The sequence below is a fragment of the Synchiropus splendidus genome, chromosome 10 (genome assembly GCF_027744825.2).
Source record: "Synchiropus splendidus isolate RoL2022-P1 chromosome 10, RoL_Sspl_1.0, whole genome shotgun sequence".
NCBI lineage: Eukaryota > Metazoa > Chordata > Actinopteri > Syngnathiformes > Callionymidae > Synchiropus > Synchiropus splendidus.
Window position 1 is genome coordinate 12,891,963 of NC_071343.1, and position 25,889 is coordinate 12,917,851.

Here is a 25,889-nt window from a genome sequence, read left to right on the forward strand (position 1 = left end):
GCATGTGTCTGGTAAAGTGCTTTTTCTTTCTCGTTAAAATCGCTTTATGTTAATGACCGTCCGCGACGACGACGTCCCGCGGCTGCTGGCCCTTTAAGAAGCACTTCGTTGAAGCCGAGAAAAAATGTGAATGAAATCCAGCCATTCATAAAAATAGTCCACTGCTGCCCTCTGATTGGTTGAACACGGCGGTGAAAGCAAGCCCTCCTTTGCTCGTTTTCCACTGGTCCATTGCTTGATTGATAGCGGCAGTAGCCACTCAACGCCCGCCTCTGCCTGCAGCCCTCGCCCAGGGGAGAAGAGAGTGGGCCATTAACTAAAGCTCAGTCAAGTTTCGCCAGTCGAGGGAGAAGCATCAGCGTATCCGTGCGCACAAGACTATCTTCGCTGTTTGTCCAACTGTGGATGTTTCTACCGGTTGTTTTCATACATCTATCGGATATAAACGTCTGAAAGGTAACCTGCAACTCCACGTTGGCGGTTAATGTGCTGATATTTAGCTTAAAAACAAGCGCAGCGCCATTTTAGTAAAAGCGTTTTACTTTGGCAACCATTTTCACAGCGCTTTGATTTTGTTGTTGGAGCATGTTTTTAATGTGGGTGAAGTGCTCAAGATACACGTTTATGTCCGCGCAGAGAGGTGACTTGTTTTTTTAGTTTTGTTTTTCCTTTTTTATGAATGGACGGGCGCATTTTCCCCTCCCGTGTTTCTGCACGGATCGAGTTTCACTTCATTGAGAAAAACAAGGGGGAGAGGGGAGGGGTGGGTGGGGGAAGGGCGGACTGCTAGGTGTTGAGCGGAGGGGGTGTCGGCTGATCTTTGTCCCCCCACCTTAGCATATGAGATTTAAAACTTCAGTGCCTGAAAACTCTGGAAATAAAAGTTGCAAAGCTCCAAAGTCTGCGCAAGTGGTGGGAGGTGCGTTCATCGACCGAGCTGGTTCTGTAACAATTTACTTCACCTTTTTTCCCCTCATATTACAAGTATCACTGTATGTGAAACGGTCTCTAAAGTTGAGCACAAGTCGAAAATAAAAAGTGTATTTCATGATAATTGATTTTAAATGTGCTTACTTCAGTGCTACAGTTGCGTTTGTATCGCATCGCAGAGAACGCCACGGTGGTTACTGACTCTTTAAACGAGGGTTGTCTGGAAAATCGTGTTGATGATGGTGTGTTAACTTTTAAGAGCTGTGCAGGGCTTTCCAATGTCAGATTAGCCCGTTGAAGGAAAGAAATATTGAGCGTTATAAATGTGATAAATTGCGATCCAACCTCCTTTGAATTTTATCTACCTACGTATCAAAAACGAAAAAAAACTAACAGTTTTTAAAATGTATGTCTCAAAATCTGTGGTGTGTTTATGGACTATTAATGAACCAAGTCATTTTTTTATACTGGGATTAACTTGTATTGTGGCATGACAAATTAAAAGAGCCACAACGTAAATGTGCTCTGTGTGTTGCTTATTTCATATTCTTTGTAAAATATATGAAAAAGGTGCAACTATATCAATAGGTTCTGAAGATATAGTGCATTAAGGTGAGCTTACCATTTGAACTGAAGCACCCTTAACTCTCCTTTGCTGTCATTGTATGATTCAATTTGAGCTTTAGCCCAGCTGAGTGTGTGCAAGCCGGTGTCCCTTCCAGTGTTAAGTGTTGCATTAACATGGCGCCACAAGAAGTGCGGCCTGATATTTGTTGTATCTCCACGCTGCATCTGTCATAATTGCCCTCAGCTATCCCTTTATTTGTCATCCATTAACCAGAGATGGAAGAGTGACTCATAATTCCCTGCTCAGGGAGATGTCAGGCCAGTGCTGGTTATTGCCGCTTGAAGCTTATTATCATTTGTGTTGAACTTCACCGGGAGCTCCACATCATTTGTGTTATTAGCCTTTAACTTCCAATCACTTCTAAATATTGGCCCTTTTTTCACTGCTGCTTTTTTTTGGGGCTGGTGAGAAGCGGTTCCTGCAGATGGCCTGGGAGCCTTATATAACTCTAATATTAATGTTCTATGTTCGTGGTGTCGTGTTTATATGACATCATTCCCATGAAAAGCAGATTGTGGCCACAACAAAAGATGGTGGCTGAAAACACTGTATCTGAAGCTTCTCTGGTTGTGTTTTCCAGAGACCTGTGAAGAGCTATCGCTTTAACGGCGAGCGCCTCCCCTTCCCCCTAATATCTGTGCCCCCAATCGTACAGATAACATGGACGGATTCTATGACCAGCAAGTCCCATTTATGGTTCCACCCAGCGTAAGTCACCCTCCCACATCACACTTCAATGTACAGCACCACATTGATCCCACTGTTGCACACCACTTGGAGAATTGATCCCCAAGTCTTTGCTCTTTAGTGATGTTGCTTATCTTTGTTCCATAGTCTCATGTGGAGGAGCCATCACACAACAGACCAGTCAACGACAGAAAGAGGAAATTTATCGACGCCGAACTCGCCCTGGATACAGAAGGTATGTTGCCTCCGTTAAAAAACTGATCACTGATTTGATGTGAATAAGCCACTCAAGTCATTTGTCTGTCCAGAGCTCTTTCAGGACCTCAGTCAGCTGCAGGAGATCTGGATTGCTGAAGGTGAGCTTTGAAATTTGTGCTCCACATTTTAAGATAAGAAAAGACTCACCTGTGCAAGACATGGCACGCCCCCCTGTGAGCTCCAGTCATTTTCAAATTGGATACGTTATTGCTATTTTTTGTCTGTTTTGCTTGTTTCTTTGTCTACCTTTTTCCATTTTAGTGAGTTCAATTACAATGCAAGTTTCTTTTATACGGCCAGTCATCCCACATACTTTCAATTTTATAAATCTTCCTTTGCGACAAAGCCAATTTTATAATTTTTTTCCCACCAAATGGATGAATATTGATTCCATTTTTTTAATGCCCACGTTTTATTATCCCATCATATTATTTTCTCTTAACTGCCTCTTCCTTCAAAATGAATGACATTATTTTCTTTTTTATTTCTTCTAAGCCCACGCTCCTCTTTTGCTGACAGTGTTTCTATTTCGTTTGCTATTGTAGTGAACCCTTTAAGACAAGAGGAATTGGGCAAGAAAACGGACTGAAGATTAACTTAAGGGGAATGTGACAAATTTTAGGGCAAAGTACCGCCATGAAAAAAACTGCTGACCAACCTTTTCTAGCAACCTATTCATTTTCTGCTCTGTCTGGAGTGCTTTACTGACAAGTTTTGTTTCTGCAGCCCAAGTTCCTGATGACGAGCAGTTTGTTCCCGACTTCCAGTCAGACAACTGTGAGTATTGAATGGTTACATTTTCTGAGTTACTGTCCCTGACTGTGTCGCGCTGTTGAATACAATCTGTCTGGCTCCAGGGATGAGAATCTCCCTTTGCTTTCTCCTCTCTCTCTCTGCTTCAACAATCCACCATTTTGAGTTTAATCAGCCGATTGGCATGGGGCATCACATGAGCCAAGCTCCTAATCTGATTTCACACTTTCCCGCACTTAAGCCTTGCTGCTGCTGCGGCTGGAGCGAGCTAGATTCCGGTGGATACTCCTCGCACTACAGAGCTGCCTGTAAGAAGTTGTTGACTTCAACAGGCCCCAAAAAGCCTTCTCTTGCGACTGGTCTTTAGACAGCAGCAAGGGATTAAAATGTTTAAATTGCAGCCAGGGCATCTCATGACCTCTCCTTCTGCCGGGTTTTTGGGAGTTGGGCTGATGCGTGGGTGACTGGGTGTGGTTGGCGCTCATCTCTGTCAGGGCTTTAAATCATGCTTAGCTGCGAATGTTAAGTCCTGCAAGCAGATCTTTTTTGTGAAGCTTGTGTCAGTGGATGTGGGTGTAAGAGGCAGTTTGGCTGCTGTTGCCAGGCTGCAGGAATTCTCTCTCGCTCTTTTTCGGAGAGGTTTGCACTACGGCAGGTTTCGCCTCTCATTTCTAATTACACAATAATCATGGCGGCAACTTTGTGGTCGGTGCTGCTCATTTGAGCTGGCAAGAGTCCGTTTTTGTTTCGTTGCTTCCTGCATACATTCAATCTTGTGGTGGATTTGCTCCAGCTACTTTCCCTTTATTTGAGCCATAACTACATTGCACTCTTCATCCTGTTACAGACCTCATATTTACACATTTTCTACACTTTTTCCTCAAAGTCATGGTGACTTGCTTGGCAGCAGCGTGTATACTCGACCCTAACCGCCCCGCTATTTACCCCCCAACCCCTTATGAGGGATCTGACTCGAGCCATTAGGCTTCACGGCGGACACAAGAGAGATCACATGCCTATTGTTGACTGAGCACAGGTCCATCAGAACCTGTGTTGATTTATTTGGCTTCAGCTCCTCTGTGCCCAGAGATTCAGTTTCTGCCCGGCTATTATGTGGCGCCCCGGAAACTGGAGCCGATATGCAGAGAGCTGCAGCCAGTGTCTAATGGTTACAGCCCAGGAGAAGAAAATCACTCCCTGCCATTACATTACGGCCGCACTGATTCATGGCTGTTGGTGCTGGCTGCTCTAATGGGAATCGGATGAGGAGTTTGATAGCTTCTGTGTGTGTAGTGCATTTAGGATCATGCTAACTACAGTAGCACTGGCAGATAGATGGTTGTTTTCAAAGAGCGCAGTCGTCCGTCAATAAAGTGGGTAATAAATAACTGCTAAGTGGCTGTGTCAGCCGGGGGAATAGAGGCCTCCGTCGTCCATCATGTCTAAATGTGGTTAAGATAGCCTTTGCGCTTTTGTTTATGGCTTCGATTGTGTAGGTGATGTCTGGACTTAATCTAATGCTTCTGTTTTTCTGCAGTGATGTTTCATGGCCCGCCTCCAGCCAAGATTAAGCGCGAGCTGAGTCCATCCAAAGATCTTTCCCCCTGTCACCAGGACAGGAGTCCCATGCCATACGGAGAGAAGTGCCTTTACAGCTACAGGTAGGGTCCATCACCACACCGTGTATCGGTCGCCCTGCAGCGTCTGACCTTTGGCTCCTCTTTTCATCCGCAGTGCCTGTGACAGAAAGCCAACCCCCGGATTCAAGCCATTAACCCCTCCCTCCACACCAGTGTCCCCATGTGTGTCCACCGGTGCTGCAGGAACGCACCCCCTCAGCGAGCGAACCCCTCCGCCGCACCCCAACGTAGCCAACCCAGCCGCGGGCCCACGTCCTGTTCACGCGCCGCAGTCCATACCAAGTGCGGCCGCTGCCAACCAACCGCCGCTGCCAGTCCACAGCCCGCCCTTCGCTGTGCCGCGAGCCCTGATTGGCCAGGATGCCAACAACTTCACACCTGAGCACAGGTGAGCGGCGCATCCAGAACATGTGGATTCATTTCTCCCCAAACTCGTATTACATATGAAGGTTTGTAATTTGAAAGAGATTATGTAACAAAACGCACAATATTTTGCAGCAGTCACATCTGCTGTGACAAAAAGTTATTTGGTTGAGTGAGTACGGTGGATTGTGCACCAACTGTTGGACTCCTCAGTGACACGCATAACATTCAGGCGCATATGGGCACGCAAATGTGAGGCCGATATCTTAACATTTGGGCAGCTGCTGCTCTGCCTCTGGAGTCTCCACTTGTGTCTCGCTTACCACTGCCTTAGATCTTCTTTGCTTGACATAAATTTCCTGCACTTTTCTGTCCAACTCTAGGTTCCAGCGGCAGATGTCAGAACCGTGTCTGCCTTTCCCGCCCTCAGAAAACCGAGGGCGCCCCCAGTTCTTGCCACAGCCCCACAATAACAGCAGCAACAGCCTGCCGCGAGAATGCCGGCCCCCGTACCATCGTCAGATGTCTGAACCGCTGGTGCCCGCGCCTCCGCAGGGCTTCAAGCAAGAGCTCATTGACCCACGTTATGCTGAGCAGAGCATGCCCACCATGAGCCCGCCCGGACCTCCTCTGGGTCCTCCTCGCCAGGCTCCTTTCCATCCCATGGCTATCAAACAAGAGCCACGTGACTTCTGCTTCGATTCTGGTGAGTAGCGATGAATGGAGATTCCCCTTTCCCGCCGACAGCCTGTGGTTCCCTGAATGACCGTAATTGTCCTGTGCCGAGAGCGAGTCGGGCAGGGAGTGAGGAATGTGTCTGGTTTGTTCTGACACTTGACTGTAATTTTTAGCGGGCCAAAGACGCCTCACAACACAGCTACTTCTTTCACGCTGTGTCCGAACCTAATCTCCACCATTCCTCCAGAGTCACGGCAGTCAAGGAAAAGTGGGTCTTTGAGCTCAAGCAAAGCCTTCGAGGGCACAAAGTAACTGGGTCATCCAGCCAGGTGCACTGAAGGACTTGGCTGAGACTTTACCTGGAATAGATCTGGGCCAGTATCCCAGGAGGGCTTAGGAGAGAGCCACACAACTACACTTCCTTACTTTTGCTGGGATCTCTTGAGGTGACTGGAGTAGTCTGACCATGTTTGAAGGTTGCAGAAAAACATCACCCACAGTTTCAGAATAAAAATATAAAATTGTTAGAGAAGTTCTGCTGTTTATGGTATTTTTTTTCTACTCAGTTAGGCGTTAAGACTGTTGCTGTTGGTTAAATCTAGTCAGAACAACAGGACAGAAACCCACCAAGCCTTTGCAGTGATAAACTAGCGCTGGTTTCTGTGGATTCAAATTGGATCCTCTCTGAATTAACAAAGCGAGTTCTGTGGCTGCAACACATTTTTGCTGAAGAGACAGAGCTGTCCTTTAAAACCAGCCAGCGACATTTGCTGGATGAGTGTTTGGTCACATGACCTCTGCACCCACTCACCCAGCTGTCGTCCCTTTTGTTTTAACATCCTCTTTTCCTGAAATCTGGTCTCAAACACTCTCCCTGGCCGTCGTCTACGCTCTCTCTCTGCTTGACCGGCTGGCCTGGCCTGGACTGGACTGTGATGTAATGACAAATCCTCTTAGCTGCTTATGGCCTTTAAATACCTTCGTCACAGAGAACTATCATCTCTGGATGGATAGAGGACACGAAGTGTCCCGCTCAATGACGAAGGGGCATATTGTCTCCATAGCCAGGGTCATTCCTGATATGACCTGAGCCACTTATATGGCTGTTGTAAATGTTTAAACATGGCTGTAGCAAAGTCCATCTTTGCGTCTCCTTCCTGAGCTGCCTGGCAACAGCCTACAGTCACAGATTCTGTGTGTCTTGATGGAGAAAAGTAGATGTTGAAGGTCGGTGTGGCTTCCAGCCTTGAGCCTTTGAGAAGGACTGGTGTCACTTGATTGCCATGAAGATTAAGAGCAGAAAGCGCTGTCCTAATCCCGCTGGATCTCTTGACTGACATGCAAGCGACGCCATGTTGGATTAGGTTTTTGTCATGTTTGCCAATTTATAAGTCTTATTATATCATTTCACTTAACTAATGATGCATATTTTAAATGACCTGGCACCATAACTTTAAGCAATATATGGTGTTGGGCGCTCCCATCTCTAATATATTTCAGTTGGCAGATCCTCTCACTTGGAAGAGGGTCACTAGACCTTGGTTTTTGAGGCTTTAAACTTTAGCTAATGGAACGTATGACACAAGTCTTGTACAGAAGTGAGCACTGTGACAAGAGCATGGACCCTGTGGGCAGTTCGCCAGTGCCCTGTGTGTTATTGAACCCTGTTTATAGATCCACCCAAGACCTCTTTGCAGCTCCAGCTGCAAATCTCATTTAAAGCAGCGGCTCCTCATCCACTGCAGTGTCACTGTCCTCGACGTTTCCGTCAGCTGCTGGATGTTGTATCTGATCCGACAGACTGGTTGGGACATCTCTGTTCTATATTTACACTCTCCCTCCTTCTTTGTTTGCAGAAGTGCCTAACTGTCAGTCATCGTTCGGAAGAGTGGGGCCGTTCTTCCAAAATAACCATGAAAGTAAGTTCAGGTGGTTTTTATTGCTGTTGTTTAAGGCAGAAAAGCTTGGAGCTTTAGTGAAGGGCCTTTTTCTTGCAGGGTTCTCAAAAGAGACTTCATTAACAGTGTTGTCTTCTCCTCAAACAGACTTCTCCTACGACAGAGACCCTCATCTGTACTTTGATGACACCTGTGTGGTCCCCGAGAGACTAGAAGGTGAGTTAAGTGACATGATTTTGGGAGTTGATCGGATCTTTATTTAAAAAAAGTCCTCACTCTGAAGTAGCCATCATGACATGGGTTTTGTGCTGGCTGAATGCGCACACTTAAACTGCCGTGAATTAAATTGGACTTGTTTTTCATGGACATCTTGAACAGCCAGTCCACTTCTCAGCTACCAGCTGGCACGAATGTCTCACCACGCTGGTGATAAAGGACAAATCTGACCAACACTCTTCTCGTTTCCTCACAGCTAAAGTAAAACAGGAGCCGTCCGTCTACCGGGACGGGCCTCCCTACCAGCGCCGTGGCTCCCTGCAGCTGTGGCAGTTCCTGGTCACGCTGCTGGACGACCCTGCCAACGGCCACTTCATCGCCTGGACCGGCCGCGGAATGGAGTTCAAGCTGATCGAGCCCGAGGAGGTCAGTGTTTCAGGCAGTGTGCTCTGTGAAAGGTTCAACTGGCAATGACTCATCTCAAGTTCTGGTGGCTGTTACAGGTGGCTCGTCGTTGGGGCATCCAGAAGAACCGACCTGCCATGAACTACGACAAACTGAGCCGCTCCCTGCGCTACTACTACGAGAAGGGCATCATGCAGAAGGTAAAGGCACGTTAACCCTTTTATTTCCCTCTTCTTTATTCACCATTGTGTGTTGACCATTATTGCACCAAGCTACAATGACGTGACCGTCACAGTTGCGCACTTAAAACCGTTACACTTGCTACAACAGCCAGCAGCTAACTAGAAATGCAAATATTTATAATGAATGAGTCGATGCTGAATGAGAATTTTGTCTTTATAGATAACACATTGAATCTTAATCATATAAACTCAGCTGTTATCAAAAAATCACAAGGAATCAATATTCAATGACGTGAAGCCACTTTATTTGTTAAAATAAACCTACTGTTCTTCTTCATTTATGCTAATATTAAATAAACATTTTAGCATTTAGCTTGGACAAAAGTAACTAAGTGTGGTAGGACAAAGGAGTAGGAGGCACAGGTCAGGTCTGAGTGTGTTTATTCACCCTCCAAAAAGCAACCGTGCGTCCCATACAGTCTCCATTCCTTTTGTAACACCTGTGTGTCCCTACCCATCAACCCACTGGGTGAGAGACTACACCCCTAAGCACCCGCTACACAGCTCCCCCCCGAACACCCAGAGGGAAACCTGAGGGCCCCAGGACTCTTAACATGAATTACTTGAGTGACTCGTAGAAGGAACTGCTGCCGGCTTCCCACTAGAAGATGGCACCAACGTGGTTTTGGTGGGGGGGGCGCCCTCGCCGTGGAACCTGGGCTGGCATGACTTCTTCACCTGTCACAAAATGAGCTGGCTTGAGTCTGTCCACCGACACGCGTTCTGTGCGTCCACCCACATCTAATACAAAAGTCTTTGCACCCGTCTCCAGCACCCTAAATGGGCCATCGTAGGGAGGTTGAAGGGGCGACCGATGCGCATCATGACGCATGAAAACAAAGCGAGCTGTGGCCAGCTCCGCAGGCACGAACGAACGCGGGAAAAAATGGTGCACTGGCACTGGAGCCACTGGAGACTCACTCGAAAACTGGGCCACTGGGCTTTCCGGCAAAAACTCCCCTGGCAGGCGGAGTGGTTGGCCGAACACCAACTCCGCAGGAGAGGCATCGAGATCTTCCTTAGGAGCTGAGCGCAACCCCAACATCACCCAAGGCAAGCGATCCACCCAGTTAGCATCTGAAAGTGCTGCACGCAGTGACGCCTTGAGCGATCTGTGAAACCGCTCGCACATGCCGTTAGCTTGTGGATGATACGCAGTAGTGCGATGGACCTCAGTACCCAGGGACCTAGCCAGTGCTGACCAAAGCTCTGAAATAAACTGAGAACCTCTATCCGAGGTGATGTCTGATGGGGAACCAAAACGGGCAACCCAGGTGGAGAGAAATGCACGCGCTACATCAGCAGATGCCGTGGAGGAAAGAGGAACTGCCTCCGGCCACCTGGTAGTACGATCTACCATTGTGAGTAAGTGCGTAAAACCTTGCGAAGGAGGTAGAGGTCCCACCAAATCAACATGTACGTGGTCAAAACGCTTGGCTGGGACCAAAAACGGTTCAAGGGGGGCCTTTGTGTGTTGGTGTACTTTACCTCGTTGACACGCCACACACGCAGCCGCCCAACTCTTCACATCTTTTCGGAGGCCAGGCCAAACAAACTTGGCCCCCACCAACTTAACCGAAGCCCGGACACCTGGGTGAGAGAGTGAATGCACCAATTCAAAAACCCGACGCCGCCAAGCTATCGGAACCACGGGGCGGGGGCGGCCTGTGGATACGTCATACAGCAGGGTGGGACCTCCCTTTTGCACTACTGCCTCCTCTAGCTTGAGACTGGTATCACTTGACCTAAGTGCAACAATATCCAGATCCCCGATCTGATCAGCAGCCATTTGACAAAAATCAATGCCGAGGAACACCGGACACACCAACACCCGAGATAGGCAATCTGCCACAGGGTTTGCCTTACCCGCCACATGCTGAATGTCTGTGGTAAACTCAGAAATAGCGGCAAGATGGCGCTGCTGGCGAGCGGACCAGGGCTCAGTCACCTTGGCCATTGCAAACGTCAATGGTTTGTGGTCCACATACGCCGTGAACGCACGGCCCTCCAGCAAAAAACGGAAATGACGTGTCGCCAGATAAAGTGCTAGCAATTCCCTATAAAATACACTGTATTTGCGCTCACTGTCCCTCAGTTTTCGACAAAAAAATGCCAGCGGCTGCCACACACCTGCCACCCGCTGCTCGACAACGGCACCCACGGCTATGTCTGACGCGTCAGTTGTGAGGGCTATGGGCACGTGAGACACAGGGTGTGCTAAAAGCGCTGCGTTGGCCAGGGCAGCCTTAGCGCCGTCAAACGCGTGTTGCCTTTCCGGTGTCCAGTCAATTTCATCATTGGCTCTTTTCAGCCTCGGGGCCTCATATAATGGCTGCAAAAGGTGAGCAGCTTGGGGCAGAAACCGATTGTAAAAATTCCCCATGCCCAGAAACTCCTGCAGAGACTTAACCGAGACTGGCCGAGGAAAATCAGTCACGGCTTGTACCTTAGAAGGCAACGGAACCGCACCTAGCAACGAAATACGATGCCCCAGGAAATCGATCACTGGCAGACCAAACTGACACTTTGCGGTGTTAACGATCAAGCCATGCTCCTGGAGGCGCTGGAAGACCTGCCTAAGGTGCAACAAGTGTTCCTTTACTGATGGACTGGCCACCAAAATGTCATCTAGGTAGACAAACACAAATGTCAGTTCACGTAGTACAGAGTCCATTAATCTCTGAAAGGTTTGTGCCGCCCCCTTCAGGCCGAAAGGCATCCGCAAAAATTCAAACAACCCGAAAGGCGTAATCACTGTTTTCGGAATGTCCTCGGAACGCACCGGAACTTGATGATAGCCACGCACCAGATCCACTTTCGAGAACACTGTCATGCCTGCCAAACGAACTGAGAAATCTTGAATGTGCGGGATGGGGTAACGGTCATGCGCAGTTACGTTATTTAAGCGGCGAAAATCCCCACAGGGACGCCAAGACCCATCTGCCTTTGGCACCATATGGAGCGGTGAAGCCCAGGGGCTGTTCGAACGCCTCACAATACCCAAACGCTCCATAGCCGCAAACTCCTCCTTAGCTGTAGCTAATTCCGCTACGTCAAGGCGCCGTGCACGCGCAAAAACTGGCGGTCCCACTGTGGGAATAAAGTGCTCCACACCGTGCTTGGTAACAGCGGTTGAAAATGCTGGCGTTGTCAGGGATGGAAAATCTGCTAATAAACTCTGAAAAATGTCAGTCGACGCTGAACAGCTAGCGTGAGTCAATGACCCGGGTCCCCCAGTCTGACACGGCAAAGTGGAGAAGGACAACGCGTCAATCAAACGGCGATTAGCCACATCCACCAGTAAACTATTGGCACAGAGAAAATCTGCACCGATAATGGGAACAGTGATGGAAGCTACCACAAAGTCAAAATTAAAACTGCGCCCATTAAAACAAACAGTAACCGACCTGGTGCCAAAAGTTTCTATGGAGGATCCATTAGCAGCGCTCAACGACGGACCGCATCCCCGCGCCGACAAATCCAAGTCCGTTGGGGGAACGAGGCTTTTCTGAGACCCAGAGTCCACCAAGAACCGTCTCTCTGATCGTGAGTCTTTCACGAAGAGCAGCTCCTCTCGATCGCCAGCACCCACAGCTGCTACTGAGCGCCGGCTCCGGCGTTTCCCGGCGACTCGAACGCACAAGGTGGGACGCACCGGCGAGCCTTGTTGCCGAAACGCCGATGGAAGAAACAAAGGTCTCCACGCCGTCGTCGATCAGAGACACCGACCGCCATCGCAACTCTGCCGGCTGTGAAGTCATCTGTTGGGTGTCCGAACCACGGAAATCACCAGCGGCAAGACACGGCGAGTTCGCCAGAGCTGAGCGGGCAGCCAGTTGGCGCATGAAGAGATGTGGGAACAGGAAACCGCCGTTTTCTGACCCGAGTAACGACAGCATCTCATCCATCCGGTCCACAGCGGAACCATCGCCCAAGCCTGGAAACGACAGGAGCCTATCCGCTCTCACCGCTGCTGACAAGCTGTAACGCCGGAGGAGGAGCTGCTTCAGCGCGGCGTACTTTCCATGAGGTGGTGGATCCCGCAGGAGCTGCATCACCCGGCGTGTGGCCTGCCGGTCCAAAGCCGCGACCACCAAATAATACCTCGACTCATCTGAGATGACTCCTCGTAGGTGGAAAAGCGCTTCGATGTGCTCGAACCAAGGAGCAGGATCGCTCTGCCAAAACTCAGGCAGTTTCACCCATCCGTCAACATTGACCGGCTGTGCGTGCTGGAGCGCTGCGGCCGAAGGGGAACACGTCCATCGGCCGCCGATGAGGAAACGTCCTCTTTCACCTCATGCATGTCCATGTCAGGGTCACCAATGTGGTAGGACAAAGGAGTAGGAGGCACAGGTCAGGTCTGAGTGTGTTTATTCACCCTCCAAAAAGCAACCGTGCGTCCCATACAGTCTCCATTCCTTTTGTAACACCTGTGTGTCCCTACCCATCAACCCACTGGGTGAGAGACCACACCCCTAAGCACCCGCTACACTAAGACACATTAACTCGACATTCACTGTTATGCTAGGCTACGTTTAAAAGAGGTGAATACTGTGTGATAAAAAATAGAACAGTCTATAGAAGTATAGAACAGTCTATAGTTTTCCAAATAAAATGTTGAATGTTATCTAAGAAAATTTGCGACATGACGATCAATTCCAAGAATGTGAGTTGTGACATTACTCTTCTCTTCACTCCTCTAGGTGGCAGGAGAGAGGTACGTGTACAAGTTTGTGTGCGACCCCGAGGCTCTCTTCTCAATGGCCTTCCCCGACAACCAGAGGCCCAACTTGAAGGCCGACCTGGACAACATGACTGGGCTGGATGAGGACACCGTGCCTCTCACCCACTACGAGGATGCTGCCCCCTACCTGCTGGACGGCGGGGAGCAGTGCGTGGCCAGCCTGCCCTTCCCTGACGGCTGCAGCTACTGATCTGTGGCCAGGCCCCGACGCACAACACACACGCAAACACTCCCAAAGTCTCTTGACACCCAAGGTAGAACTGCTGAGCAGGACTCTCCAAGTGGAACCCCTCCATGAATGCACTGCAGCTGTACAAGAATGAGGGGAGAACCTGAGCCCCGACTTCCCACTGCACCGCAGAACGAGAGAGAGACAGGGAGGCGCTTGTGAGGCCAGTGGACGGAGTTGCTTCCTAAAGCACGACTCGTTGCAGCAGATCTGGAGACCAAACGTTGAAGACAAACTGACAGCCCTCCTTTCCACCTCTGACAATCTGTTCAAAACAATCAGGAATCCAAATCTTTTAGGAAGCCAACCACCTACGTATATTCTAGTGGAGCACTATTCTATAGCTGCCTTCCTCTCATGTCACCACATCTGATCCACCAGATCCGTGAAAAGGGCTTTAATTTGCGAGGCGGGTCGACCCAAACGACACATTCTGAATTTTGTTTCTGTTTGTTTCTGTAGATATGACTGTAATCTTCTTTCCGCGGTTTCGTTGAGGTGTTCTCCACCTCCATTTGGATTTGCGGTTCTGTCGTGTACATGTTTGTTTCATTTGTTCTGCCCGTGCTCGTGTCTCCTCTTTAACGGTACGCGACTGCGTCCAAAGCGGTTTAGCAGTGATTTCAAAAGGGATGCGAGAACCACAGCTGTGTTGATTATTAGCAATGTTTCCTCTGGTTTTGGTATTTCTGTCTGCGTTCCTCTGGTGCACCAGTATGGCAGGAGCATCACGCATGCGAACGAAAATCCGGCGTCCCTCCTCCTCATCCTCCTCCTCCGCCAAACTCAGCGGGAAGACTTCTCTCTGCATGGTCTCTCTGCTGACATCCACCAACATATCGCTTTACTGTCTTTTTGGACAAAGATTTGTGATATTATCTGCATTTTTTTTGTGTTTTGTTATTTGTGTTATTGAACGGGGACAAAGACGAACTTATATAAAGTATATATTTTTGCTATAAGGCTGCAGTTGTTCTTATTTTATTGTTGTATAGTTCTGGCTCTGATAGTCACCTACCTTTTTTAAATAAATAATCCTACGACTGCAGACTGCTTCTGTAACAGGCCTGTGTTTGGGAAACTAACAATGATGTCATCTTTGTTGTGAAAGACCGGGGTGGTGGTCTGCACTTGTACAGGCTTCTGTTGCTCCTCCCTCTCCTCAAAATGTGTTTCTTACACTGCTGAGTTTATGATAATCTGTACTGGGTACAATAAACGCTCCTTGATGCTTCACTGACTGGTGTGTTTTGTCAGTCCCCACCCCACCCCTGCTCCACCCCTCACAGTCAGCTGAGTGCTACACTGCTTATGTGGTTGACCCCACTAAGCCTCCAGTCACATGCTCCCACTGACTCCTGACTTTTTTTTGCCCCAAAATAAAGTGTTGTTTTGCATCCAGAAAGAAAGTTCTTTTGAAGGAGAACAATGGTTTGCATTTATGTCGAGATCCAGAAGTCTCTCAGTGATGGCCACTTGATGACCCATTATGAAGTGGACCTCAAAATCAAGTTGGAAATATCAGAGTGGCATCATCATTTGAGAGCTCATAATGCACCATAGTGAGCCAGGACAGTTAGGAAAGAGAACAATCCAAATCGGCCCAGCCTAGTGTTGATACAGGTGCAGGACAAAGGAGCAAAGCAAGAGTCGATGAACCTCTATGTCTTCAGCCACTCCACTGCTAGAATATGAGGTTCCTTGTATTTTGTCTACATATTACTGTTCTGTGCTTTGTGTATTGCGCACACATTTGCGTATCACTTTACAGAATGTTCTCGTCTTTTTCCATCAGAATATGTGTCTTGAGTATTCCTGTCTTTTGTGTCCAAATGTGTTCCAGTGTTTTCCATCAGTATCTTGTAGTGTGTGCACATGTATTTGTGCTTTGTGGATTTCACTTGATATCCTTTTTCAAGTTGCACATGGCTTCCGTGTATTTTCATGCAGTTCTGAATGATTATATTTGATGTTCTTTATGAGGTGTGCTTTATGTTTTTGTGTCAGTTTGTTAGTTTTCAGTCCTTTTTTCCATGTTGCATGTGAGCTTTTGTGCGTGCTGGTTTTTCAGTTCTGTGTTTTTCTTTTTTATGACTATTTTTCCATTTCCCTGTATATATATATATATATGAATGCATGGTGCTTTTATGGAGATTGTTGTTATTGTGTGTTGGGTCTTTGTCTTTAACATATTTGTAAGGGGGTTTTATTTGCGTAACAAAGGGGAAATTGCATTGACATTGCATAGACAACAACATGCGTGGAACCAGCAGCAGAGATCCTGGTCCCTTGACGTCATCACGAACACACTGGTCAACGACCCCTTCTGCTATTAAAGTGTACACTCTTAGATAAGAGCAACACGACAGTTGCCGATAATCTTCAGTTGCCATGGTAGCAGCATAAAAAAAACATTTGCTGAGTTGTTTTTTCACTCACTCAGCCGGTCAACCACGTAGAGTTCTGAGTCTTATATAACCGATTTCGAGGTAAGACGACAACAAACGTCCGCCACCCAGTTTGTGTTGATATACAGTATATATAGTTCTGCTTCCATCTGGTGGATGGATGTAGTCACTGCACCCACAGGCGACTCCAAGCATCTCACAAATCGTTAGACTTAAATCCCGTGGGTTTCTCGTTTGTATTTTCTTCACGCTGTGGCGTCAACCGAGGTATTTCACCGATATCGTTTATGATAACTCTCCTTCCGTGTAAAGATGCTCGGCAAAGCGACTCCACCGAGACGGTCTTTCCACTTGTTGCGACAATTGGTTTGATTTTTCCATAGTAATGACGAAACACGACCTCACGGTTATGTAACTGTTCTGGTACCAGTGAGCCAAACAACGATGAAGTTAACACACAGGAGCAGCGAGTTTCTCAGGCAAAACAAAGCAGAACATTACGAGGAGGTGAACAGGAAGCTGGTCAGGTGACGTAGAGGATTGACAGCGCACGCGCACTAAGTGGAACTCCAGGAGAGGTAAACTCGATGTTTATTTTATGTGTGTGAATCATCTGGCAGATTCGTCAGGAAAAAAAACTTTACTAAACAATTTACAATCATCTAAAAGTTGCAGTTGAGGACCCAACATGGCACAGTAAACGAATTAAATTTTATTTTAACAGTCCTCCCCCAAATGTCCAAATCGTTTTTCAAGATATGGCAGATGTGATGGCAGGACAGATATAAGTTGGCGTCGCCTACAGGAGAAGCTCGAACGCCACCGACACCAAGGGTACATCGATGAGTCGATAGTGCCATGTTAGTGATGTCACCTCACTAACGAGGAGAGACACGTGCCAGCTTCAGCTCATTTTCCCAGGCGTCTCGTCGACGTCCATCCGTGGTTGTCCGTTTCGCTCACGTCGAAACTGCGCTACTCTGACTGCACCATGGCGGGATATCAGGTGATAGTTTTTTTCTGACGCAAACTCTGTCTCATAGTATAGTAAAAATACAGGTTTGATGATGAGAGTCGAACTCCGGCCTAGCTAACGTTTTCCAACGTCTCCAGATGGTTTGGGCCGCGGACGACGCGCCTGAGTACTGCGGCGTTTCAGGTGTTTCTTTCGCCGACCCCTCTGTGTACAGCTCTTACATCCAGGCGTCATGGTTTAGTAAGTGCCGTGATCCACGTGCTTCACCACTATGTTCCTGAGTTGCTTCTTTTGACCTCCACCTTTCATCCACAGCCAGGACCAGGAAGTTCCTTTTGCAAAGGCATGTCCCCAGGGCCCCATGAAGATAAGAGTCTTTCAAATCAGTAGTCACCTTTAAATGTTTTAATACTGCCTGAAAACAATAGGTTTTGATAAATGTGTTTTTGAATTTAATTATTCGTTATTGATGGGAGCTTTGGTGACTGTTGAGTGAGTCTGTTAAATACTGTTTAACTACTACTCTTCTTCTTCAATAGGCTGCACATGCAGACACTCAAACACCTTTAGTTCCATTGAGTTCTTCTAGTTTCACCTGCGTATTCGTCTAAAGAATGCATGCATGCATGCATGGCACCTGTGAGGCTGCTGACTGAGGGTGCTGTTTAACTGCTATGTTTCAGGGCTGTTTTTGACTTGGTGGCCACTTACCAGGTCCTTGAAAGAGATGATAAAAGGCTGCTGGCCTGGTATCTCCATCTGTCTTCACAGGACAGACAGATCATACTTGGTGAGTGTTAGTTTTAAAATTCAGTCTTTCTTTTAGGCTTGTTAATTCTATGTTGGAAGGTGTATTGATATTTGATGGGGTTTAAATGTTATTTGAATACTTTTTCATTTCATATCTCTTGAGATGAAGGAGGTTTCCAGCAGTTTCTGCAAAGACATCCTGCACTTGAGTTGTGTCCTCGATATGTCTCTTTGAAACGTAAGTTCTGTTCTGTTTCTTTGTGGTGTATGTAATGCAGGGACGTGCGCGGCTAGACCAACTGAAATGCCCCTTTTTCTGGAAACCTTTTTTTTATTCATTCTTAAATTCTCGAGGGGAAAAAGTTACACTCAATTCTTGCCAAATATGTTGGAATCTGACAAGAGATTTTTTGAGTTGTTGTGAGAATCATTCGATGACCAGCACCACTCCCTCCCACTCCTCATGTCATTCGGTTCTTTAAAAGCACCTTGTGATTTAGTTTGATATTTTGAATGAGCTCACAGTCAAATGCATTGTTTAAAGTTTAAAAGTCTGATGTCTGATGACTTTAAACCTGCAACCTTAAGTGTATGGTAATTCTGCTTCTACCTTTTGTGCTACAATACAGTTGCTCTAAAGTTTTCACATGATTTTAAGTGACAGAAATGTCCTCAAATTGAGGTTTGGACCCATGGGGATCGGCAAAAGGTCCCCACAAGGATGGTGTATTGTCAGTAATTGGTCCTCACGGGGCAGTATAAACACACCCACACACGTTTGTCTCCCTATCTTAGTGAGTACATTCATTGACATACATTGATATAACCCTTTCCCCAGCAGGCTTTTAGCTAGGATTTTGAAACGGGGTGTACATAGCCCCGCACACATGCCCCGCCCCCAACCTATAACCCCACCCCCAGCCCATTCCCCTCCACCACACACCAGGATGAATGTTGTCCACGAATGTTGTCTGTCTTGTCTTTTTCAATTTTCACACAACGATTTGGTCTGGAATATGTTTTATAGCCAATGCATGAACAAGGACAGCATCAACTGTAAATATTTCTCTATAAAATTTGTACAAGTTGTTCATACATTGTTCAGCAAACGCTGCAAGATCTCCCCAGTGCAGTTCTCACTATGTGAACTTACCAGCCATGTGATGGCGTCGCTCTTCCATGCCGCATCGACCAATGAAAATGTGAGTGTCACAAATCGCGAGATGTGAATAACCGTGAGATTTGCCCCGTAAACAAATATGGCGTCAGCGGTGGCCAAGGTGCCGGTGCAGGGTTGAGACGTGCAAATACTACCATCTGAAAGATAAATGGGCGTCCAATTTTTCAGGTTTTGCAGTTCAGGGCGTCCACGGGACCCAGATGCCCCTCTAGCTAAAAGCCTGTTCCCCAGCCTCTCCCCATAAACATAACCATCTATAGCAAATGGCTAAACTAAACCTTCACTCTTAACCAAACAAAAACCCAATTATTATAACCAAGCAATTTTTAGTTTTGACCCTCAAACTGAGGCTTGACAAAGTGAGGACCAGCAAAAATCTCCTCACTCTGTTGATTAAAAATGCATACAGGTTCTCACAAAGATAATACACACGTGTTTGTATTGCTCTCCTTTTGAGGACATTGGGAGGTTTCTCAGTGCCATAACCCTTTCCCCAGCCTCTCCCTCTAAACCTAACCCTCCAAAACACATGGCTCACCTTAACCAGGACTCTGAACAAAACTGAAACCTAACTATAATGTCCCAGTTATTTTGAAGTCTTGAGGTTTGAAAAGAAATGGCTCACCTTAACCAGGACTCTGAACCAGTCCTGGTTCCCATGCAAAAGAATGATTTCTCCTTGTTGAAGAAATGGTCGCCACAGAACAGGACGTGAGGAGGCTGCCAGTCAGTGCTCCGATAGTTGGCTCCCTGAGGTGCAGGATGGCATCCCCAAATTTTCCAGGTGCCCACGACAGAGTGGTCAGAGTGATCCCACACCAGGCGAGTAGTTGTTTAAATTTGAAGTCCAGCTGTATTTCGAAGTTTATTCATGGAACCTGACTACTTTTTAGATTTCAGCGATCCAGGATGTGTCGCACAGCGGCCTCTGCACTCATCTTTACAGCCTGGCAGCTACTCCGCTGGACACATGCATGCAGTCTGGCTTCAGCACCAAGAGGTCTGGGCCGCTCTGTAGTGGAGATGTTTCACTTTCACTGTTTCACAGGCAGTTGTTGATGACTTCAGCGAGAAGGATTTGCCTGATTTATAAAGTCAATGTTGATGCTGGAGGAACGGGTTTTGGTATCTCTTCCACCAAAACTTTGTTCCTCTGTTGATAAGTTGACGTACATTATGTTACCAGCTATTGTCCATATGTGTATTAGCCAGGGTGGTACCGATCGATGAGTGCCAATATCTGATTCCCTTGTTGGAAGTCCATCCTATCTACTGGTCTCCTACTACAGTTCCACCCTGCACACTCAAACAGATTGTGGTCAAACAGGTCCTTCATTAAAGAACAAAGAGACGTGCAGCTGACCCAAAATATCATCACAAAATAAAAAACCCTGTCATACTGCATCCCCAGTCACAATGTGTTTGTGGACTGTAGGAAGGTTGGAACACGATTGCAGAGCACTGAGTGACTCACAGCTGTGGTTGAGGGGCCAGAGTGAACTCTTTCAACACAGCAACTGTCATTGGTCTCTTTGAACTGTCCACCCTGCTCTCAGTTTAAAGCTAGTCAAGCAAAAGCTAGCATGGGCAGAGAGCTTCGGTGGGGCACTGCTGGCTCCAATAAGCAGTGACCACGAGGAAACGCATGGACCAGCACTTGAGCCTGAGGTACTGTATTGTGTGCAGAGTCAGAGTTGCTTATCAGACACAACTGCAGCCTGATAGAAAGTCAGGACACTTCGAGTTGTTTTGTCAGTGCTCTGAATTTTTACTGCCTCACTTTAAAAACTCACTTTTTAAAAGCAAAATGCTGCTGTATCCACCGATATTGTTTATCAATAAGACACGCTTCAAATATAGGTGTATGATGTCAGTTATTTGAAAAAATAAAAAATAAATCTCTGTCAGCAGGTCAAGTTTTTCCAAAATCTGGGATCGGCTGGCAAACCAATTGCTACATCTCTACCAGGAATTACATGTTACAAAGTACTGATGAGCCTCGTGTTGAGCCAGACTATATTATACCCTGGAATGGTAGAGGAACAGCCTCATAACAAGTATCTACTGTAGTTTATGGCTGCTTGTTAGGTGTTCCAAAATCTGAAGTGTTACTGAGCATTCCTGTTTTTGTCTTGTTTTTTTATTGTACTTGGCATAAATATTTGTCATGTGTTCCGTAGCACAGCTAAATGCTCATGCTTCTGAAGGCTAGTCTGACTGGATCAACCAGTAATATACAAAGTGCTTGTGTTTTCCAGGTCGACAGAGTTGGATCCGGAGTACCAGAGCTTTAATGCAGTCAAGCTTGAAATTGAAAAACTTGTTGAGTTTGAGGAACCTGAAGATGCCAAATCTAACAGTGTCCCACTGAGCTTGTCCACTGAGGACACTCCCACGAAAGTGAATCCGAATGATCTGGCGAAACCTCGGGAGCTCGCAGTGCAGGATGAGAATGGAAACTCTGGAACGGAGCGCTCCCACACCAACACTGTGGACCACCAAAGCGTTGGCTGTTCTCTGGCCTGGCAAAGCTGCGCCCAGTCGACTGGGCAGGGGAGATCTTGTGTTGGCGTTTCCGTCAGCGACATGCAGAAAGCAGCTCCAGAGATGAGTCCACATTCTTCTGTCTCTTCCTGTGACCCGCTGATCAGGGCCAAGCACGTCCAGTTTGTGTCGGTGTCCACCCAAACTCATGCTCCCACGGCAGCAGATAAGAATGTGGTCACGGATGTCCACATGCGAGATCTGGACTGGATCATGAAGGTAACATCACAAGTCTATACTTGCTGCTGGAAAACTCTCTCTTCATGCCTTTATTTTTAATGGCTCTCTATTTTCATGTTAGATACTCCATCTTATTATCCGAGAGCACAGTGCAGTATGCACAATACTATACTAGTACAACCCAGTGTCTCTTCTTCTTTATTGACCATGGTATTTGTCTGTCATCAGAACTCCCATCATCTCTACACTGAGGGAAACTCCCCTGAATATTTTGCTGAAATTTAAATCTAATAATCATCATAATAATCATAATAATGGTTTCTTTCAGGAATTCACCAGACTGTATGCAGCAGCTCAAGCACGTTGCAAGCAAGAGAAAAATTGGTAATACATCTACACATGAGTGAGTAAAGGTTTCTGATGTTAATATTGGTGGTGTTCATGCCAAATGTAGGAAAAAGCTGGACCAGCGTGTTCGGCATGCAGAGCTGTACGTCCTGACTCTGCAGTACAGCATGTGTCGGCAGCACTGCTGGAGACTTTTCAACATGTCAAGTGAAGGACCGAGTTTGTACATGCTACATGGAGCTCCGTCCCAGTGTTGGTGAGGTTGGATTCCTGTGAGCACTTGCTAGGCTTTACTTTGACGTGCTTGTTCACCCTTTATATTCAACTGTTAGGCCTCAGGACACTCCGCCCAAGGTCGTGTCTGTTCTGCGAAAATTGGACTGTGACTATCGCGAGATGAGAGACCAGATCATGGCAGGAGTTCCACTGAAAGACTTGAAAGCTTTGTCTGTTGATGCCAAGATGGTCACTGGAACTAGCTACATCCCACTGCCCACCTACCAAGTAAAGGCCTGAATCCTTCCTTTATTTATGCGCTCATCTTGGCTACTGTTAAATCTCAAATGTTTCCTCATATAATCGATCATTTTCATTGTTGTCCTTGAACTTGTCTCATATTTTTCTCATTGAATTATTTTTTCTTTCACATTTTGTCTCCTAGTACTTGACCCTTAGGGCATCGATGAAATTAAATGTTCAACTTCAACATCACAATTTCATAAGGTTGTAGTTTGGAAACTGTTACATAACTTTTACAGATGTTTATCTGATGCGCGACATTCTTCCTCTTCTCCGAAGCAACGACGACGACGACGGTTTAGCATCGTCACTGTTGTTAACTGCATATATATATATATATATATTCCTTCCAACATTTAATGGTTCTAATTCACATTCCTGTCTAGATGGTAGGCGAGTTCCTGGCCTCTGCACAGCCAAGGTAAGTTGTTCAGGAAGCATTCAGTTAGCCTTGAAATCAGTGTTAAAGTGTTCTTGTCTGCTTTGGTTAGCGATGACCAAGTCCCTGGAAGCACCATGGTAAGGGACCGAACTCTAGATGCCGCCTGAGTCTCTGCAACATTTGAATTGCTTTGCTTTCAACAGGCAGAGAAAAAAGCAGCAACTTCAAAAACAAGTAACACCTCTGGTAGCGGAGCGGCCTTAAACATGTCTCCAGGTCATGTGTGCAGTAGTTTCGCAGGTGTAAACCTGGTTATAACAAGATATTGATGTCAGCAGACAATTCCAGTGAGATGTGGTTCGATGCTGTGGAATGCTTTTCGCCCACAGCCAAACACAAGATCCCCAAACAGTGGAATGATGGGGCTTCAGGTAAAAGGTGTGGCAGATCTGTGTGTGTGGAGCTAGTACTGACTATGGTCCATTTTGATCTGACTTCAATTTGAATCATCGGCAAAGATGAAGAAGAGCCTCCCGCGAGTATCACTCTCTGTGTTTCTAATCTCCCCCTGACTGTGACGGAGGTGAGCTGATAATTCTTCCAGGTTTATCTTATTCAATGCGTCTTTATTTTCTTATGCCTGTTTTCTGCTCCCATAGCCGCCTGTAGTCATATTGAAATGATTCTTTATTTTTATTGAATTTGTTGTCTCAGTACATAGAAAAAGTACCTTGTCATAAAGTGCTTTTATATCATATTTACAAGTTTCACACATGCTGCTACTTAAAATGCGCTTCCAATACTTATTTATCTTCATACTGAGATCTTAAAAGAAATACTATATAATCAATTGGTGTATTTGGCACATAATGTCTTGGCATGGATAAACCTTTTCACTGATTTATCCTTATTTTAGTGTCGAATTAAAGCCATTCTGTTCTTTCCTTGGCCCTTTAATTGCCCACCTCTGATCGAAGACTCATAATAAAAAGCAATGTACAGTTGTAGTAGTAGGTTGGTTATTCTTCATACCAGCAGAGGGCGCTGTTAACCTTCTCCTTCTTTCTCCTAGAGAGACGCGTTTGCCATGTTTGAAAACTACAGTGTCGTTGATGTGAAGATTTCCTCGTTTAATAACAGTTCCAGGTGAGAAACTTTGACTGGACGCTGAGTGTGATGAGAAAAACATAGTGTGAAAGATGGTGCTGGCCTGTTCCCCCAGAGTGGCCACTGTGAAGGTCAGAGGCTCCCACTCAGCCCTGAAGGCCGTGGCAGCCCTGAATGGCTGCACTGTTCAAGGCCATGTTTTACATGTGGAGGAGGCCAAGAGAGGCAGTCGGGGCCAAGTGTTGCCCCTCAGTGCCCCCAGCAGCGGGCCCGGCTGCATCGACAGGAAGGTGAGGGTTAAACACCGAACGTGCCCGTCGGAGAGTGAGGCTCACTCCAAACGCTGACAAAGATGGAGGCGCAACACTTTGACTGTGGTACCAAATGATGCCGTGTTCTGTGCAGGTGACGGTCCAGCCTCCGCAGAGGAACATCGCCACACACCCAGCGGCCAAAGACGGCTTCCTTCCAACACATTTGGGCTCCATGGAAAGCATGGACATCCTCATGGCTGAGATGAAGCAGCGCCATCCAGGTGTTGGGTGGGAGAGGATACTGGATGCCTTTGCAGAGCTGCATGGCAAGCACAGACTGTTGGGCATTTCCCTGAAGACCGTCAGCCAGATGATGTCTGAGCTCCTGACCAGTCCTGCCAACGTAACTCCGTAGTGATGCGCTTGTTGCTTCCAGTTGTTATCACTCAAGTCTGTGTTCTGTTTGATATAGTTGTTCGAAAGAACATGGTTAAAGAGGTGGAAAAAGAAACGTGGAGTTAGAAGTTTTTGTTTGTACATTTTGAATGTTCAAAGATGTTCTATTATATGAAGATCATCTACTCAGAGTGTGTCTTTATTGGACCTAAACTTTGAACCATTTCATCTGTGGACCTCAGTCTTCTTATGATCACAGTTGATCGTAAATATATTTTAATGTAATGTTGTGATCTGGCTGCAGGAGCCTGAAGTTCTGCTTGCAGAACAGAAACTTAGTCAAAAGTTAGCCCCTCGTGAGCAGGACTGGTGAGTCTAAGCAGAAGGGGTCGTTTCCCTCATAAATCCCTGGAAGCGCCACTAGATGTCGCAGCCTCAGATGCGGGGGTGTCGGGAGCGTCCATGGGAAGCGAAGGGGTTAACGTTGGTCCTGGTTGGAGCAGGGGCGGGGCCTCCAGCTGGGAGCGACACCGGACACACGGAGCGCTCTTCTGGAAAAGTTCACTCTGTTGACACCGACGCTCTCCGCGATTGTGCCTTCCCTCGTTGAACCTGTGGACGGTTCCCGTGTTTGGGCTGCGACCGTGTCACCGCGGGACGCGCCGTGAGTGTTTCACAAGGATCCGGCTCGTGCGATGGGGCAAGTGAGCGACACTCGGAGAACCAGCGAGGCGCGTGGATCTGCAGCGCGGAGCGGAGCCTTCTCTCGCTGCAGCGCCGCGTAAAAACAATGGAAATCTCTCAGTGACTTCCCCACCAAGCCGTCGCGATGCGTGGACTTCCACTCGGATCGAAGCAGAGGTGGCGCAACAGCACCTAACTGCTGTGTTTTCTCTCGTTCGAGTCAGCGGTCAGATGGTACAGTAAGAGGATCAGTGGGAGCCACGAAGACGGAATCTGCTCGATCATCACGCCGAGTGACACCATGTGGAGCCCGGGGACGTGGATGTGGCGAGCCGCGGTTTGCTGCACGCTTCTGCAGCTGTGTCTGCGGACGGCGGCGGGTGAGACAAAGCGTTGCACATCACAGACGGGTGTTTGGGTCGGTGTCGAGCGCACCGACTCCGATGTGGCTGTTTCACGTGGAGCCGCCAGAACCGAGGCGCTGCTT

General features: G+C 47.2%; 3 protein-coding genes across 15 annotated transcripts in view; all 3 read left to right on the forward strand.

The window, feature by feature from the left end:
* The first annotated feature begins 296 nt into the window (after positions 1-296).
* etv5a (ETS variant transcription factor 5a) lies at positions 297-14,910 on the forward strand. 2 transcript variants are annotated; one of them, XM_053876169.1, is made up of 13 exons: positions 297-456; positions 2,139-2,266; positions 2,393-2,480; positions 2,554-2,601; positions 3,230-3,280; positions 4,794-4,917; positions 4,991-5,284; positions 5,643-5,965; positions 7,794-7,856; positions 7,983-8,051; positions 8,308-8,477; positions 8,555-8,662; positions 13,405-14,910. In XM_053876169.1, the coding sequence occupies exons 2-13, from the start codon at positions 2,219-2,221 to the stop codon at positions 13,633-13,635; spliced, it is 1,617 nt and encodes a 538-aa protein (XP_053732144.1). In that variant the 5' UTR covers positions 297-456; positions 2,139-2,218; the 3' UTR covers positions 13,636-14,910. The 2 variants fall into 2 exon arrangements, with proteins under 2 accessions (XP_053732144.1, XP_053732145.1); XM_053876170.1 differs by having other exon boundaries at positions 8,555-8,656.
* Positions 14,911-16,280: 1,370 nt separating this feature from the next.
* rbm44 (RNA binding motif protein 44) lies at positions 16,281-24,884 on the forward strand. Of its 12 annotated transcripts, none has more exons than XM_053877975.1 (20): positions 16,282-16,660; positions 16,807-17,088; positions 17,196-17,298; positions 17,374-17,401; positions 17,742-17,848; positions 17,972-18,046; positions 19,677-19,810; positions 19,882-19,988; positions 21,247-21,751; positions 22,041-22,096; positions 22,167-22,316; positions 22,393-22,570; positions 22,966-23,000; positions 23,071-23,098; positions 23,165-23,237; positions 23,300-23,392; positions 23,480-23,544; positions 24,034-24,107; positions 24,184-24,358; positions 24,474-24,883. In XM_053877975.1, exons 2-20 carry the CDS (start codon positions 17,074-17,076, stop codon positions 24,735-24,737), a joined length of 2,265 nt encoding a protein of 754 aa, XP_053733950.1. In that variant the 5' UTR covers positions 16,282-16,660; positions 16,807-17,073; the 3' UTR covers positions 24,738-24,883. The 12 variants fall into 12 exon arrangements, with proteins under 12 accessions (XP_053733955.1, XP_053733957.1, XP_053733959.1 ...); XM_053877976.1 differs by having other exon boundaries at positions 16,839-17,088; XM_053877978.1 differs by having other exon boundaries at positions 16,888-17,088.
* A 368-nt stretch (positions 24,885-25,252) lies between these two features.
* The window catches only part of itgb5 (integrin, beta 5), a 31,728-nt gene continuing 31,091 nt past the window's right edge, over positions 25,253-25,889 (forward strand). Inside the window, exon 1 of the mRNA XM_053876560.1 lies at positions 25,253-25,782. Coding sequence (XP_053732535.1) covers positions 25,704-25,782 — 79 coding nt within the window. The 5' untranslated portion in view covers positions 25,253-25,703. The remainder of the gene's footprint in view (positions 25,783-25,889) is intronic.

What these genes read in the sequence shown, in the direction of transcription:
- rbm44 (XM_053877974.1), top strand. An exon ending in CATCCAGGCGTCATGGTTTA is followed by an intron (nt 17,299 to 17,373) that starts GTAAGTGCCGTG and finishes TTTCATCCACAG; the next exon opens with CCAGGACCAGGAAGTTCCTT. An exon ending in TCGTTTAATAACAGTTCCAG is followed by an intron (nt 24,108 to 24,183) that starts GTGAGAAACTTT and finishes CTGTTCCCCCAG; the next exon opens with AGTGGCCACTGTGAAGGTCA.
- etv5a (XM_053876169.1), top strand. Translation starts at nt 2,219, where the DNA reads ATGGACGGATTCTATGACCAGCAAGTCCCATTTATGGTTCCACCCAGC. An exon ending in GGTCCCCGAGAGACTAGAAG is followed by an intron (nt 8,052 to 8,307) that starts GTGAGTTAAGTG and finishes GTTTCCTCACAG; the next exon opens with CTAAAGTAAAACAGGAGCCG. An exon ending in GCATCATGCAGAAGGTAAAG is followed by an intron (nt 8,663 to 13,404) that starts GCACGTTAACCC and finishes TCACTCCTCTAG; the next exon opens with GTGGCAGGAGAGAGGTACGT.